This window comes from Dermacentor variabilis, chromosome 11 (genome assembly GCF_050947875.1).
Source record: "Dermacentor variabilis isolate Ectoservices chromosome 11, ASM5094787v1, whole genome shotgun sequence".
Lineage (NCBI taxonomy): Eukaryota > Metazoa > Arthropoda > Arachnida > Ixodida > Ixodidae > Dermacentor > Dermacentor variabilis.
The window spans coordinates 42,834,720-42,850,883 of record NC_134578.1 but is presented as its reverse complement, the minus strand read 5'-3'; the positions used below and the strand labels follow the sequence as shown (position 1 = coordinate 42,850,883).

The 16,164-nt window shown below is 45.8% G+C and overlaps 1 protein-coding gene and 1 long non-coding RNA gene across 4 annotated transcripts in view; one reads left to right on the top strand and one right to left on the bottom strand.

The window, feature by feature from the left end:
* The window catches only part of LOC142563176 (uncharacterized), a 50,721-nt gene that overhangs the window by 6,709 nt on the left and 27,848 nt on the right, over positions 1-16,164 (bottom strand). The window contains exons 2-3 of one of the 3 annotated variants that reach the window (XR_012824322.1): positions 9,338-9,684; positions 1,080-1,262 (exon numbers count right to left, since the gene is read on the bottom strand). The exons of 1 other annotated variant lie outside the window; for it this stretch is intronic. This is a non-coding gene — a long non-coding RNA (uncharacterized LOC142563176). The remainder of the gene's footprint in view (positions 1-1,079; positions 1,263-9,337; positions 9,685-16,164) is intronic. One more of the 3 variants, XR_012824323.1, reaches the window with a different exon arrangement.
* LOC142563175 (uncharacterized) overlaps positions 1-16,164 on the top strand; it is a 41,307-nt gene that overhangs the window by 21,140 nt on the left and 4,003 nt on the right. The window contains exons 6-8 of the mRNA XM_075673725.1: positions 8,578-8,660; positions 10,210-10,318; positions 11,391-11,456. Coding sequence (XP_075529840.1) covers positions 8,578-8,660; positions 10,210-10,318; positions 11,391-11,456 — 258 coding nt within the window. The remainder of the gene's footprint in view (positions 1-8,577; positions 8,661-10,209; positions 10,319-11,390; positions 11,457-16,164) is intronic.

Genomic DNA, 16,164 nt, shown 5'->3' with positions numbered 1-16,164 from the left:
TGGCCCAGGTGATACTGGACGGCACTAGCTCCTTGACACTTTTCAGCAGATCGTAGGCTCACCTTCTAGACTCTAGACTACGTTGCTCGGTCTAAAACCTGCGTTTGAATAACTTCTCCTTTGTTAGTTCCCCGTGGTAGGGAACCACCGATAATGATGAAGATCCAATCAAGTTCACTCAATTCTACCTCCTCCCCCCTCCTCCTCCCAAGGTCTTGGCCGCGCCCTTTCATTTAGGGGCGACGGAACGGGTGATTACTCCCTGCTGCTAGAGGACGCGCACTTTTATTGCACCGCACACGCACACACTTGAGACCGCGGCGGACCTCCTTTGTTCGTTCACAAACACAGGAGAAACGACGGCGGCCGGTTATACGGCGCTGTCGGCACGCATGCATTGTCAGCAATTCGTGGACACAGGAATGCACAGACACCACATATTTCGGAGTATTCGCACCCCTGCTTTTTTAGCAAGCTTCTAAATGCACACGCGGGGCTGAGAATACACAGGGGTTCTTACAAAAAGCCATCGGGGTGTCACGGTCGCGCCGATGACAAAAAGACAATAACCTCTAAACTTGCCTTCGACTTATTTCGGCCGCTTGCCCGAGTGGCCGGCAATATCCATCTTGCTCGCCGGTCCCTATTTACGCGACCTTTTGGCACCCGTTGATCGGCGCTTCGCCGAATAGAATAATGCCGCACCGTGACAGCGAAGGTCTCTTCGAAATTCGGTTCTCTACGTGCAAGCCAGAGCTCAAAAGAAATGACATGACAACTTGTTTTTCAACAATTTTAGGAGGAACTTTGTTATTTTGCGAAAAATAGGCTCTGGAACCACGAAGACCATAGTTGTTGTGTCTTCTGAATTGTTTTCTTGGTATTTTTTCATAGCCCCAATATGAAAATCTGTTGCGCCGAACAGGAATTATGCAAAGAGGAAAGAGTGCAGCCAGTAACATCTATGTTGTGGTGCATGTCATCACCAGAGCTCCCACCTGAATAAATAATCATCTTTAAAAATATAAATATTTAATTTTAGGACATCGCTCTTTTGATGGTAAGTGGCGTAAATTTACCTATGTTGCAGTCGCCGGCTCGATGTGCAGGAAGGTGTGGCGACTTTCCTGGCATCTGTGGGCACTGGTCGCTCCGGTCCTATCTCTTCACGTTATGAGCTACTTCACAACTGCCGGGCTATATGATCTTCTCCAAGCCTCCTACATATTCATCGTTTCTTCCCAATAGCAATAACTTCTTTCCTGGAAACATACGACGCCAACTGCCTGTATTGTCTTTAAACAAAAGCATTAACCGTCTTTCCAACATCCAGATGCTTCTATCAGGCAATCTTTAGCGAAAAACATTGTCCCATGCCCTTTGCGATAAACATTGATACTTCCAGCAGCGATCCCTCAGACTTACGCTGTATGCTTATTTGAAAATGGAAAATTGCTTGCTGTGATACGTGGTACTCAGTCAAGCTGAAATATCGTGCTATATATGTATTTGCAATATTAGGTCGTAACAAATCATTTGAACATCTCAGGGGGCCAAGTTGTGGAGAACGGTGGAGAGAGAGAGAGAGAGATGCAAATGAGAGAAAGGCAGGGAGGTTAACCAGACTTAAAACCTCCGGTTTGCTACCCTGCACTAGGGGAAGGGAAAGGGGAAGTAAAGACGGAAAGAAGAGCGTGACAAAAATAAAAGCGTGAGAAAAAAAATATGAAAAGGGATGAAATGGGGTCCTTATAGTCTTTCTAATAGGCCACTGTCACGTAGAAAAGTCAACAAAGCCTTGACCGACTTTTGCTGCGACGACAGTTCACGTCGGCATTCCAAAACTGACTGTTCTGAAAGTGGCCTGTCGTCAAGGCGTGCCAACGTGGTCGCTAGTGACAGCCGGTGCGCGCTGTATTGAGGACAGTGGCAGAGCACGTGTTCGATGGTCTCCTCGCCGCCGCAGTGTCTGCAAGCCGCGCTGTCGTCCATACCGACTCGGAAGGCGAAGGATCTTGTGCAGGCGACACCAAGCCACAGTCGGCAAAGTACTGCTGTTTCTAGTCGAGAGAGTCCAGAAGGGGGTCGAAGTCGAAGGGATGGGTCCAGTCGGTGTAGACGTGTATGCTGTAAGCTTGGTGTGTTCCATAAAGTTTTGATGGATTCATTTGCAAGCACACGAATTTTCGTTGCAGCGTCTGTTCTTGAGAATGGAATGGAGTCTTGCAAGCCTTCCTCATGTGCAGATCGTGCTGCTGCGTCGGCAAGTTCATTGCCCATTATGCCACAGTGGCTTGGAATCCACTGCAACGTGATGTCGTGTCCTTGCTCGACGAGGTGGTGAAGCAGCAGTCTGATTTCTAGAACTAGTTGTTCGTGGGGTCCTCGGCGTAAGGCAGAAACCAAACAATGAAGTGCAGCCTTGGAGTCAGTGAACACGCTCCATTTCTTGGGTAGTTCTTCAGAAATTACCCGAAGTGCACAACGAATAGCAGCAAGCTCCGCGGCAGTCGATGTAGTCTGGTGAGAGAGTCGAATCTTTATGGTGGAAGGTTTTGCAGGAAAGATCACCGATCCTGCAGACCCATTCACCGTGGTTGAAGCGTCAGTATACAGATGATGATGATTGTTGTACGTCTCGTACAGCAAGAGCAGTGAAAGCTGCTTTAGTGCTGGAGACGAGAGTTGGGCTTTTGTTCGTATGCCTGGTACGATAAGTCGAACCTTTGCTTGAGCCAAGCACCATGGTGGAAACGGAACTTTCGCTGGAGCTGTATAACCTGATGGAAGGTATGCACGATAGGGCAGGACAGTTTCACAAAAGGAAGCGCGTGGTCGATCCTCTGGCAGTGAGGCTAGATGATGGGCAGGGGCTCGAGCAAGGTGTCTTACGTGTGCTCTGAGTGCTTCCATGACTATATGGGTCTTGGCTGGGAAATCGTGTGCAATCGCAATGGTTTCAGCCGTTGATGAACACCGCGGCAATCCTAGACACACTCTTAGCGCCTGGGCCTGGACGCTTTCGAGTGTACGGATATTACTTCTGCAGGTGTTGGTCAGCAAAGGCAGGCTGTATCGCAAATACCCAAGAAAGAGCGTCCTGTACAGTTGCATCATTGCATGTACTGAAGTACCCCAGACATTTCCTCCAAGAAACTTAAACACATTAGAGATATCCGTCAGGCGCTTCTTTAGGTAGGCCACATGAGGACTCCAGCAGAGGTCGCGATCAATGATTACTCCTAAGAATCGGTGCGTCCTGACATAAGGAATGTTTTGACCGTCGATAGAGACATCGTATAATCTCATTGGCTTCCGGCTAAACGCGACCAATGCGCATTTTTCTGGCGAGATCTTGAGGCCTTGTTCATTTAAGTAGGCCGATGTTGACGTGGCAGCTTTTTGATGCCTGGCGCGTACTTGCGGCCGTGTCACACCAGATGCCCACACGCAGATGTCATCGGCATACATTGAAATTTGAACTGTGTTCGGAAGTCGTTCCACGAGACCAATGAGTACAAGGTTGAAAAGCGTTGGACTCAAGACACCACCTTGTGGAAGTCCATGGTGCGTATAATATTCCGAGGTTGGGCCAGCTTCAGTGTTAACAAATAGAGACCGCCTATGTAAATAACTGCGAGTCCAACGATATAATGGACCGCCTAGGCCCACCGATTCCAATGCTTCAAGTATGGCGTCATGAAGAACGTTGTCGTAGGCTCCCTTTATATCCAAGAACATTGCGACAGATAACCTCTTAGACGCCTTTTGGTGTTGAACATAGGTTACCAGATCGATAACGTTGTCGATAGAACATCGGTGACGTCGAAAACCAGCCATGGCGTCCGGGTAGATTTCGTAATGTTCAAGATACCACTCAAGTCTGGCGAGGATCATTCGCTCCATTACCTTCCCAACGCAACTTGCCAGCGCAATCGGTCGGTATGAAGTAATCTCTAAGGGAGACTTGCCAGGCTTAAGAAGCGGTACCAGGCGGCTGAGCTTCCAATCTTGAGGAACTTTGCCCTCTTGCCAGGACTCGTTATAGATATGAAGGAGTGCACTTCGTGCCCGTTCACCAAGGTGACATAGCATGCGGTAAGATATGTCATCCGGACCAGGCGACGACGACCGATTACAGAGGGCGAGCGCCGCGTCAAGCTCTTGCGTCGTGAAAGGCAGATCCATGCGTGAATCGCGTGAATCTGGAATACGGTTCAATGTAAGCGAACCTGTGCGAGTTGGCTGGCCCGCAATCATAGCACAGAAGTCTTCCGCCACATCAATGTCTTGTCGGCGTTGGAATAGTGCTAGGGCCTTAAACGGGAAACGCTGTTCCGGAACAGAACGTAGACCTCGCACAGTTCTCCATATTTGAGATAGCGGTTTGCGGGGATCTAGCGACGCACAAAATTTCGACCAACGCTGAGCCTCTAGTTTATCCATGCGCGGTTGTATCTTCTTTTGCATTCGCCTGGCTGTTCTGAGATCCTGAATTGACTTAGTGCGTCGATATCTCCTTTCGGCACGACGGCAAATCGCACGAAGCCGCTCCAATTCCAGGACGAATTGAGAATACCTTGGAGAACACGTAAGTGTGCGCGTGGCCGTCTGTGCCGTGTTCTTAATAGCTTGTTGAAGGCCACAAGAGAGGCCTTTGTGACAAGCGTCCTCAATCTGGGATGTAAATACAGACCAATCTATTCTTCGTATCGTGGTGAACGTATACGTGTTAGACATTCCCTTGATCTTGAGGTAAGTGGGGATGTGGTCACTTCCGTGCGTTTCAATGTCCAAAAACCACTTAACATGTGTGGCGAGGCGGTGGGAGACGAAAGTCAAATCGAGGCAGCTGCTGTACGTTATTCCCCGCAGAAATGTTGGACTCGCGTCATTCAGCAGGCAGAGACCATTGTTGGAAGCTAATGAAGCTAGTCGTCTTCCCGTCGCGTTAACCTTTGAGCTTCCCCAAATGGTATGGTGAGCGTTGAAATCCCCAGTGATAATACATGAACCAGGTTGTGTTTTCAAGATGTCTTCTAGTCTTTTGGTGTCAAATCGACTCGATGGAGACAGATACACCCCCAAGAGTGCAAAGGTGACTTTCCTATTTTTAACAGTCATGCACACATACTGATTGTCGTCATGATGTTGCACCGGTTGGACGACGTAAGTGAGTTCACGGCGAATAAACACGACCACCTTGCTACTTTTGATGTCTCTTGATGAGAATATTGTCTCGTAGCCGGATAGTCTCATTGGATGGGATAATCTTGGTTCACATATGACAATGATTGGAAAGCGGTTAGTGAGAACAAATTGACGAAAATCGGCGATGCGAGATCTTAGACCTCTCGCGTTCCACTGAAGGATCGACGCTTCTCTGACCTCCTTACGAAATGACTTGTGATTGTCAGTCATGGCTTCACTCAAGGCTTGCTAGGACGGGGCTCAGCGCGTCGAGCACTTGTAGTCCACTACGAGCAGATGGAGTGTCAATGCTTGTCAGCATGGCCCTGATGACATTCACAATGGATCGCAGCACCGGGATCATTTGGCAGTCGACTGTTGAAGCCTCACCGACAGAAGCGGGCTTCGATGGGAGCATCAAGCGTGGAGGCTCCTTAGAAGACTGAGAGCTTGCAAGCGCCGGCCACTCTTCCACGGGGGCAGCAGTTCCCCTCTGAGGCTTCCTTGTGCTCTCGGGCGTTCCATATGAAGATGATGGCGTTGGCGCAAGCGGCGCACGAGCTCCACCCTGTCTTGAGCGTTTCCGTCGATGACGACGTCGACGCCGGATCTTTTCTGAGGCTTCTCTATGGGTTGAGTTATCCCTCACCATTTGCTTCAGAACTTCGAACTCTTTTTTGATTCTTGGGCATTCTTTAGACGTCGCTTCATGGGTGCCTTCACAGGTGCCACACCTTAAGTTTGTGGCACGGCAGACATCTACCGTGTGTGACTCCGCGCACCGGGGGCATATTGGGGAGTTTGTGCAGGCGCCCTTAACATGTCCGATCTTAAAGCACTTGTGGCATTGAAGCGGCTTTGGGATAAACCGTCGTACGACATGTCGGAAGTGACCGACCTTTACGTGCGAAGGGATGGAATCCCCCTTGAACACAATCTTCACACAACGGCTGTTGCCAAGTCGGCATACGTGCGTGATGACCGTTCCTTCGTATGCCGGTTTGATCAGAATGGGCAGGTCCGAGTTCGAAATAGCCAAGTCAATATCGTAGATCACACCTGCAGTGCAGGCCCTATCCATAGGTATGACCGATCGTACTTTTATGTTGCCCAAATCTGTTATCTGTCGTAGCGTCTATAGCGTGGTTCCACGGGTTGTGTCGACAGCTAGAACATTCTTTCGTGTGTTCAGCCGGACTTCCTTGATTTCGTTAGGCGCCTTTCCCTCAAGAAAAACAGAGACAGCTTGCCTGTTCAATACTCGAAGGTTGACAGAAGAATCCACTGGCATGAAGAGGATGGTGTGCGGCCAGCGTTCACTACCTGCCTGCATGGTTGACGTACTCGCTGGTGACGATGCCTTGATAAGCCTCCTTTTAGCCCTTCGGCTCCTCACCGACACGAAGCTGTCATCAGATGAGTCGTCACCTGTGATTGAGTAGACCTCTGTGTCTTCGCTGGTGCTGGACCAGGTGCCTCGTTTCCTTGAGGAACTTGTTAATGTAGTGATCTTGCCAGACGGGCCGGCAATAGGCTCTGCATCCATGGCCACAGGAGTAGGAGTCTCTCTTGAGCGGTCACTGGTGGTGGACCAGGTGCCTTGACTCATAGAAGAGATTGCCGTTGCAGACTTCTGGCAGCACGGGCCTGCGGAACGTTCCGCGTCCATCGCCTCAAGCCAGGACGCGGAAAATGCCCCAGAGACTGATGAAAATTTGACGAAAACTGGCTAGCTGGGACAGATGCGTTCTAGCACTGAGTAACTTCCAGAGAACGGTGGAGGAAGCAGTTGTACTACATCAGACCATGCAAGGCAACAAGGCCTTAAGGAATAAACCGAGAATAAATCGCGTTATTAGCAGAAACTGCTGAGGGATAGAATATTCTGAGAATTTAGGAGTAAGCGAACTGTGCCCTTTAATGCAGTGGACGGTTGGCTGGTAGGCAAGAATGGACGGATGAGTGAAACAATAACGAATACAATTGCAAAAAATAAAGGAATAACGTTGTGTGTAAGAAAAGCAGGCACACAACTCCCTGGTTTTAGATGACTTAAGTCAGCAGAAGAGAATTATATGGTTTGTGAAATTTTTGCGTATTATGGCGACTTCACCTTTCCTCAGTTAATCTGCTTATGTGGTCAATTACGCAAAAGAAATATCCGACTGTCCTCACCCTTAGTCACCTACAACAGAGCATTGAACAACTGTTTTCGCTTGCGGATATAATCAATAGGGGACTCAAAGTTATTTTAACGTGCTAGCGTTAGGGGCCCCGTGTAGCAGGAAATCCGGTTTCGGCGTCGGCGGCGTTGTCCGGTAGAGAAAGATCATACCGAACCACGCATCTAGAACCACGCAGGTCTTCCGCATGGCGCAAAGGCGTTACTGAAGAAATTGAATTTTTCAAGGTCCGCCAGAAAATCCGTAAAGTACAATTTACACGCAATCTACCCACCCGATAACGGCGGATTGTAACTTGAATATACGAAAAAACGTAGTTATTTTATGCTGAAGCTCAAACACAAAACCCTCTTCTAGCTGCGGTTTCTCGTCTTCGGTCTTAGTTGGAGCGATGCCCCCCTCTGTTCCTTGCAACGTACACCATCCCAATGACACTGGCGGCCGCGCATCCGTGGCAGCACCCACGGGGGGGAGGAGGGGAGCAAAATAAAGAGAACCAGTAAGATTGCTCTTTCGCCGGTTGCGTTTCAAGGAAAACATTACAGTTACATACGCTGCAATTGCCCGAAAGCGTCAGGAGCAGTCGGGGATCTGTCAATTCTATAGCGTGCCACTCTTAAAATCGATTTTTATGCGCCCTCCAAATTTTTATTTAAAATATCGTTATGGCATGAGGCTTTTGTTGGGCAAAAAATTTAGTAGTCAAATGACTTGGTGTGATGTGGCCGCTGTTGTGGGCATGACTGCTTGTTCCACTTTTGTTCTTATACCTGAAGGTAATCTTGCCAGTGTTGCTGAATTAGTAACATCTTCCATCTGCATAAACCTCTTAGCTCAATGCATTTCGTGAAAATTCCTCGTAAAGATATATCTTTAAGCTGCACTCGTGCGATCACGTGTCTTCTTTTATTGATAATTGTTAAGAAAGTGCTGATGTCCGCAAAACGAAAAGAGCAATACCTAGGGAATAGATTTATACAGACTGACGATAGTGCAGAGAGCGCATCTACCGTTCTGAATAATTGGATTTTTGTACAGTTGTGTCTTTTGCACACGAGAACGTTGCCTCTGTTTCATCAGCACTTCCTGATACAGTGAATCTTTTTTTATGTGATTGGCCGCACATTGAAGACCTCGTTACCACCTGTGTGCATTGTGGATACGATGAGCGTTTATTGCGAAATAACATTTTCCTTCTCGATAGGGCAAGACATGTTGAGGATGTGAGAACAGCTGATCTAATAGATTACCATAAATCTCCTGGCTCAAATCGCCCGGGTGTATCGGGTAAGCTCGTCAATGATCTCCATTATAACTGCTGGAGCTGAGCAACAAAGCCTTTTAATATTCCCTAACCGCTGCGTATAATTATTCCATAGATCAGACCCTATTATGGTGAATTTCGGTTCAATGAAATGGGGTGCTTCATGTGTAAATCAAATGTGTTGTAGCTTTATTTCCATATAACAGTGGTCATCGCATTGCATTTACTGACAGAATTTTTGTATGAAAGGGCCACCATTGTGATACAGGCAAAATTTGAAGTTTCCTCTCATTCACAACAAATATTTCTCGTTCTGCCCCAATATTAGTTAGGTTTCTAGACTTCGTAAATTCATTGCGGCTGAGAAAGTAACACGGGCTATATAACATCTAGCAAAAATTGAGAAATACAACTGGTGCTAGGTACGTAGTTCGTGTAATGCGTATAGTGCAGGGAAGGGGGCACATGTTCTACTCAGAACGCCTACCAAGGGATGGAAAATGCCGTGAAAGGTGACGGATTATGACATTTATGAGGAGGTTAGAAAATTGGTCTGCATATGATGAAGGTGGCAATAAGAAGTGCTAAATACATGCTGACTTTAAGGCCTGTGAGATGGATAAGAAAGCGGGCACGCGCGTCCAGCGACGTCCTAGGAGCGGCACGTCTTAATGAAAGCCGAAAGCTAGTTTACAATTACCTTCGTTGTCCACAGTTCTTCAGAACTGCCTTATCCGTGCCTCGTAGAACGGCACTCTCGCCGCCTTCTCGTGTCGGCCCCCGGGCTGAGCGTGACGCTGGCACTCCCGAAATGAATGAGTTGCGTTCTGTCGTATGACTTAAATACGGTTCCGGTAGCAGTATCACTCTGCTGACGATTCTTGTTAAGCGTAGGCGGTTTAAAGGCCAGGTTCTGCGATAGAATGTTGTTAGAGGAGCAGAGAGAAGGCGCTTTCCCCACAGTGGCTGGTACCGCCACCTGCTTTCGAGTATGTCTGGTGTTGGAACAACGCTGGAGCGGAGCTTTATCACCAAGATCTGGTCAAACTCCATGAGAAAAAAAAGAATTGTGTCTTAGTGAGGACGAACATTTGCATGGAGATCCAAGTTACATCAATTGGCCGCGGTTATAAGACCCCTGTCAGTAGGGAAAAGTGCGAATGGTAATAGTAGAAGATTTCTTACAGTATTGGAGAGAAAATATGCTAATAATGAAAATGATGAGGCTTACTCTTCTTTAATAAGAGCAGTCGCCGGCGCAGAAAGTTAGTCAAGTGTACACTATTGAGCGCTGCTGTTGGCACGGCAATAAAAAATGGGTTATTTTGTAGTAGGTATTTTTTCTTCAAATATTAGAGGGGGAATTACGGATGTGCCACCAGTCAGTTATGTTTGGAAGAACGTTTCCAGCAAAAACATTCCAGCAAAATTATTCCGACAGAAAAACGCAAAGACACGACACTCCTGTCCACGTCATTATTTTGTCTTCAAAATAATTTTTCTAGTGCGCCCCCAAGGAGCTCTAAAATCGTTAAGCAGAATAAGATACTTCGATTATGATTTTCTTTGCAGAGGTTTCCACCAATAACACCTTCTGCACGACAAACACAAGTGCTGCTGTCGTAAGACATAAGCCTGGCAGCGAAAATATTTGGAGCACAGTGAGAGCCATATTGACTACGTGAGTAATACGAACTCATACTGTTGTACTTCGTCTAAAATCAGTGAACCAAATATTTATATCATTGGCAACTTCTGCGGCCAAAGTGTTTTTCCTTCAGCTGATGCGAATCAGTAGGAAAAAAAAATATTCGGTGCTACCAAGGCACACATATCCGTCTAGTGGCAAACCAGTCCCTCATGTGTATTTTTATTTCGATAGCACTCATATGGATACTCCAAGCCTATTTCTGCCGTCGGCGTCGTTATCGCCCTGATGTTCATTATGAAGTAGAAGGGCAATCAAATCATCTGGCGCGTCCTACGCTCTATGTGCAAGTGAAAGTGGGCGAGGGAAGCCGGCAATCGAGGCTCATTCTCGCGCACAAAAGGGAGGGAAATGGGAAGGAAGCGCGCCGTTTTCCGTCGCGCGCTAGGCTCTGGGGTGGAGATAGGGGGGCGAGGGCACGTTCTACTCCGCTCTAGCTTGAAAGTCATGTGCGACGGGGACAGGCTCCGCCGTGGATAGGATGGGCGGGCGCACTCTACTAGGCGCGGCCAGGGCGGCCGCTCGCCTGGGCCGGTGTACCTTGAAAGCCGCCCGCTACGGGTACACAGTCCACGGCATGTGTTTTTTGCGGCTAATTTGTTTTGATGCGGGACGCAGCATGATTGTCTGTTCGCTCGCTCCTGCTGCCGCGCTGCCTCACTCCAGCGTTTCGAAAGGGAGTTTCCGCGTTTAGCTAGCATGATATGTTAATATTTGCTTCTGTGCACATGACGCCATGATTGTTAACTTAGTAGCTTTATGTTTACATGTTTATACGGTCGATAAAACTACTATCGCTACTTCGTATAGCTGTCCACTAATTTGCTATCGCAATGGATACTTCGCCTTTCCGGCGAAACTGCGACATTTTTTTCATGAGACTGCTTTTTGACGGGACGAAATTCTGCCTGCAACATATATTGTTTATCGCATGAACGTCAAATGCTCAAAATCTCACGTGAAACATTCATCTGCGATAAGCTTCACAATGATACCAGCCTATGTGGTAGATGTCTGACATCTTATTTCTTAATTTGCTCCACAGCTTCGGATCGAGACATTTCCTCAATTTTACTGATGATGACTGGAAGACAATGAATGAGACCTTCTCGTAAGAAAAGCTGCATCCTTTTCTTTGGAAAAAAATCTGCCAGAGACAAGTGTAACTCACTCTTGCTTTAACTGCTGTAACAGGAAGAGAAATTTACAGAAAAGATGCTGAACATTTTTTGAGCCTCTTTTAAGACATAAGAAAGCTGTAACAATGTCGCCAGCCCTACAATTGAGTTCCCTACGAAACATAGGCTATTTTCGAAATTTATACTGTTGGGCTTATATATCACTCAACATTTTCTACTGCAGTAAGCGCAGTAAAATAATGTTACTATGTCATTTCAAAGTGACACAAGGATTATTCTTTACCAAATAAAGGTAAATTAGCGAGATCGCCGACTTTACAGGGGCTTTCTCTTATGTACATTGTCACAAAAATATGAGCTATAACTATGTTTTTGCCGTCTTTATGGCTAGACAGCGTGGCTAAATGACAGTTTGCAGCAAGAAAAAAATGACAGAGTATATCAAGAAAAATGTTGCAACATCGACATCATTCATTAATACGCATGCGACTAAGCACTTTGAGGAGAATGTTCCTCGCATCTATAGTGCCTCAGCTCGATTTGCTCGAATAAGAAGAATAATTGCTCAAATATCATTGGTGAGAAAAGGGTAATAATGGGGAAGTTCAATACAGCAATAAATAAATAAATCTATTATTATTGCGCTACAAGGCAATCTTTTGTTTGACTTACATCAAATTCTCAAAAAACAGTTTTTGATAACTTTTCGACATCAAAACACTTGTTGCATTCTTCATGTAGTACACATTCATCACTGACGATGGGGAACAGTAAGCAACGTGTACATAAATGCTGCAAAATGAAGTAGCTGCCTGAAAAAATGCATTTTTTCTTCTTGCGAAAAGATTTGCTATAGATTCACTGTTAGAACACTGTTGTCACTTAAAATATGATCGCGCATCAATCTACGCTTATCAGGATGAACAAAGGTTGCATGCAGCAAAATATGCTAATAAAGCAAAACACTCATTTCATAGAAATTTCGCTGAAACAAAGAGGACAATTTTAATAAACAATAATATTAGAACGGAGCGGCCACCAGGACAAGCTCTTCATCTTAGGAATCAATTTGCCCGATGGTGGCAGAATATCAACAAAATAATATGTTCCTGAGGAAGTCATACAAAATGAGAATGCAATAAGCAGGAACAAGCGGCGTAGGCGGCATCGCATACGGAGCTGCTGCATTACTGACTCACCAACAGCTGTCGCTGCCGCCAGAAGAGATACAGCTTAAGTGCACTTTTATAACCGGCGTGGAGTGTCCATGCTATTTATGCGCCTTTGAGTGCGCGTTTGTCGGGGTCGTTCAGTTAGTGTACCGAATCTATTCAGTGGGCGCCGTCGCAGTAGACTACCGTACATACAGTAACGCAGTTGAACGTCAGCGCATACCGGGCCTATTTTGCATAGGTGTAAAACCTTTCGGCAGCTGGTTCACTCTTCAGTGCTAAATCAGGCTTACAACTACTACAAGGGAAACGGGAATTCATCTTGCCCTTTTTTATTTAGTAAAACCTACTGTACCATCCAGAACTTTTACTGCGTTAGGAAGTTGAGAGCTCTGTATCGGGACGTTTAAATTCACAGGTTCTATAATATCATGTGCTTATAACATCCCACATTAGGGCTTTTAATATAAACGGCCAGGAAGAATTGAAAATTTACATTGGTTCAAACCAAGAAACCTTGTGCTCTAAAGCCGGCTGTCAACTATTTATTCACAGTCGAATTGCATTTTGCGGTAAAAAAGAATTGTGTTATAGGCTTACATGCCAAGCTCACAAAAAGGCCTCAAGGGGTCGCTTTGAAGACAGTATCTGAACATATCAATTCTCTTTGTTCATGGTTAAAATTACGCTCCACGGTACCTTAGGTCCAAATCGCCTAGCAAAAAGCTCGTTCATCGGCTCCTAAAATTGCTGAAAGAATATTTTTCTTGATAGCCGAGCCGTTCTACACGACGTTTTGAACGAATCATAATTAGGGTTCCGTAAATTAATTCAAATTTCAATCGCTTAGAATATACTTTCAATTAGACAGGGAGGCAAAAACAATTATCGGCGCCCATCCGATTGTCATCCAGTCACTGATGAGCTCAGACGATCTCGAGTGTGAGGTCAGCGAGGCAGACGGAAAAATATATTCCGCTCGTGAAAAAAAAAAACAATCCTGCTACATTGTCTTCTGCAAGAACAAACGCTTCATACCGATGTGCAGTCGTCATGTTGCCGACAGAATAATTAATGGACTAACAGTTATAAAACGCGCATTTTTGTCCAGTTTGACAGAAAATCAGAAGGAACTGTGCAACAAATAGAGTTTCCAATAGCTCAAGCAATTCAATGCAAATATATACGCCCTACAGGTCTAGGTACAAAGAAGTCATATATCACCATGACAAGACACAAAAGGGGTCCCTGCGGCATGTTTCTCTGTAAAAATGTACTGTTCTGAATTGCTTGTTCATAATTCATGCAGCTTACATGTTAGCAAAACAGAAATTCTATCTCCGAACTAATTCCCGAGGACCCATATAGCGGGAATATTGGTCTGCCTCTAAAGGCACAATTAACTGTTATAGCAGTTGTACAAGACACGACCAATCTCAAACATAGGTATTTTAACATTTATTTCGTCATGATAGTGAAAAAAATGCGGCCGTGTGTGTGTCGTGTGAACGTTGTGTGTAACGGCGATATTCTATTCCTATCTAAACAATTGGGGAGGGCGGCATCAATAGATACATAAGGGCGTACTTTCTGGATTGCTCGGCCCCTAAGGTGCACTTCTGCGCCATGTATCTTAGTTGATACACCCATGGATTCAGCAGTGGACTTCCGCCCGTACATTTTATTGCCGGCCATTAAAAAAATGTATACATTATTGCAATTGCAACAGGCATCGCATAGCAACACACCTTACTTCCAGCGTAGAAACCAGTCCTGTGTGAACAGTGTACTATAGCTGAGCTCCTTTTTCATTCTTCTTTGTACACAATCTGTGCCCTCTAGTGAAGCGCCTACGAAATCCACGCAGAGTGCAGGTTATTATGCGTGGCCACCGAAAACCACAGTGTGTTGATGCGTGCTAATGCAGTGAATTATTTCCTGCCTTCCCGTGGGCATCCGCATCCGTGCCACAGTGCTAATAAATCAGGCTTCTGCGCTTGAATCACCCGTGCTACGTGAGCTTATTTCCGCCCAGCACTAGATACAATTTTAATAGTTATTTTACTAAGGAGCAGCTAACGAGGCTAGTTGAATTGCTCAAAGTGGCTGAAATATTCTAATGATATTTTAGCAGAGAGAAATAACAGACGGGTGTGCAAGAAGGCGTGAACATATTGTTGCAGTCAATGTCAGTCATCAAAGCATTAACGTGAACGCAATAAGCGCTCTGGTGTTCTGCATCCCCCAACAGTATCACTATCACAGGGTAAAAGAACAGTAACATCCTGCTTCCCGCAATGATTTGAAAATAGCTCACGTTGTCGCCTAGTCGCTCTCTACATGGGGACTCTCCATGCAGTGGAAGACGCTAAGCAGCTCCTTTTACTAAATAACACGCAGCTTCTTACAATCTACGTGGGCGTCAATCAGCGTAAATCATCCAAAAGTTCAAAACATAGTACACTGCATCTGAGGCGGCTCTTCATTCCAAGTTCTGTGGACACACCTTCCTGGCTGCTCCGTCGGCCTATCTTTGTGATAGTGCTATATTGCTATCACAAGTAACAGAAGAAATCTTGTGTACAAGATAAACCGTTCTGAGTATCGGAAACAACTGTCCCTCATGGACAATCCGTGTCACACACCGACACAGCTGCTTTATAAGAAAGAGATCGAGTTGATTCCGCAAGTCCAACGTACATGTAATTTTGATAGCACCTTTATGATGTTTTCGACACAATAGTTGCTCCAGGAAGCCTGTAGTTTCCATGGTGCTACACTTAAGAACAGAAGCAGAGTATACACATTAAATGACTCACGTACTGAAAAGAAGGATAACCGCTATAATAACGCAAAACTTGCATTTTGTCTACCGCTGTCTGGCTTCCTGTTCATCTCATTCTTAGAAAGTAATAAGGGACCCTTTAAGCTATCAATCTGTAGCACGTTACGCCGCCATCGGAGACAATAAATTAGCTAACAGGGCCAATTTCCCCGATAACGTAGCGCAAACTCTGCAGATTGCGAATACGTGCTATCAAAAGTGTTTACATGCGGTGCCGAACCCTAAATAATCGGGCAATATTTGGTTTTAAAGCCATTTATAGCTTCAGCTGATTACGCAGACTGGGCCATCCGAATAGCCACGAGAACTCTACCTCATTGCGGCAGTTCATACGCACTAGGGTTATACTAAGTGTTTCCGCGAACACTTACAGAAATTGTTTTAAGACTACCTGTACCAGATAGCACAATTCTAGTCATCGGGCTGGTCTACTCGACGCGACGGACATGAGATGAGATGCATAATCAGCAAATTATTAAAAATCGCTAATTACGTTTCTAACTAGTTACCTTATGGCACATATTGCAATCTAAAAATTATAGCCGGGGAGTTCGCGAGGCGGATCAACATTGAACAAATTTACAGGATGGCACAAACTTCCGGATATTAATTCCTAAAATTTCCGGAGAAATGATAGCTCATTGTTGGGTGCCTTATATCTGC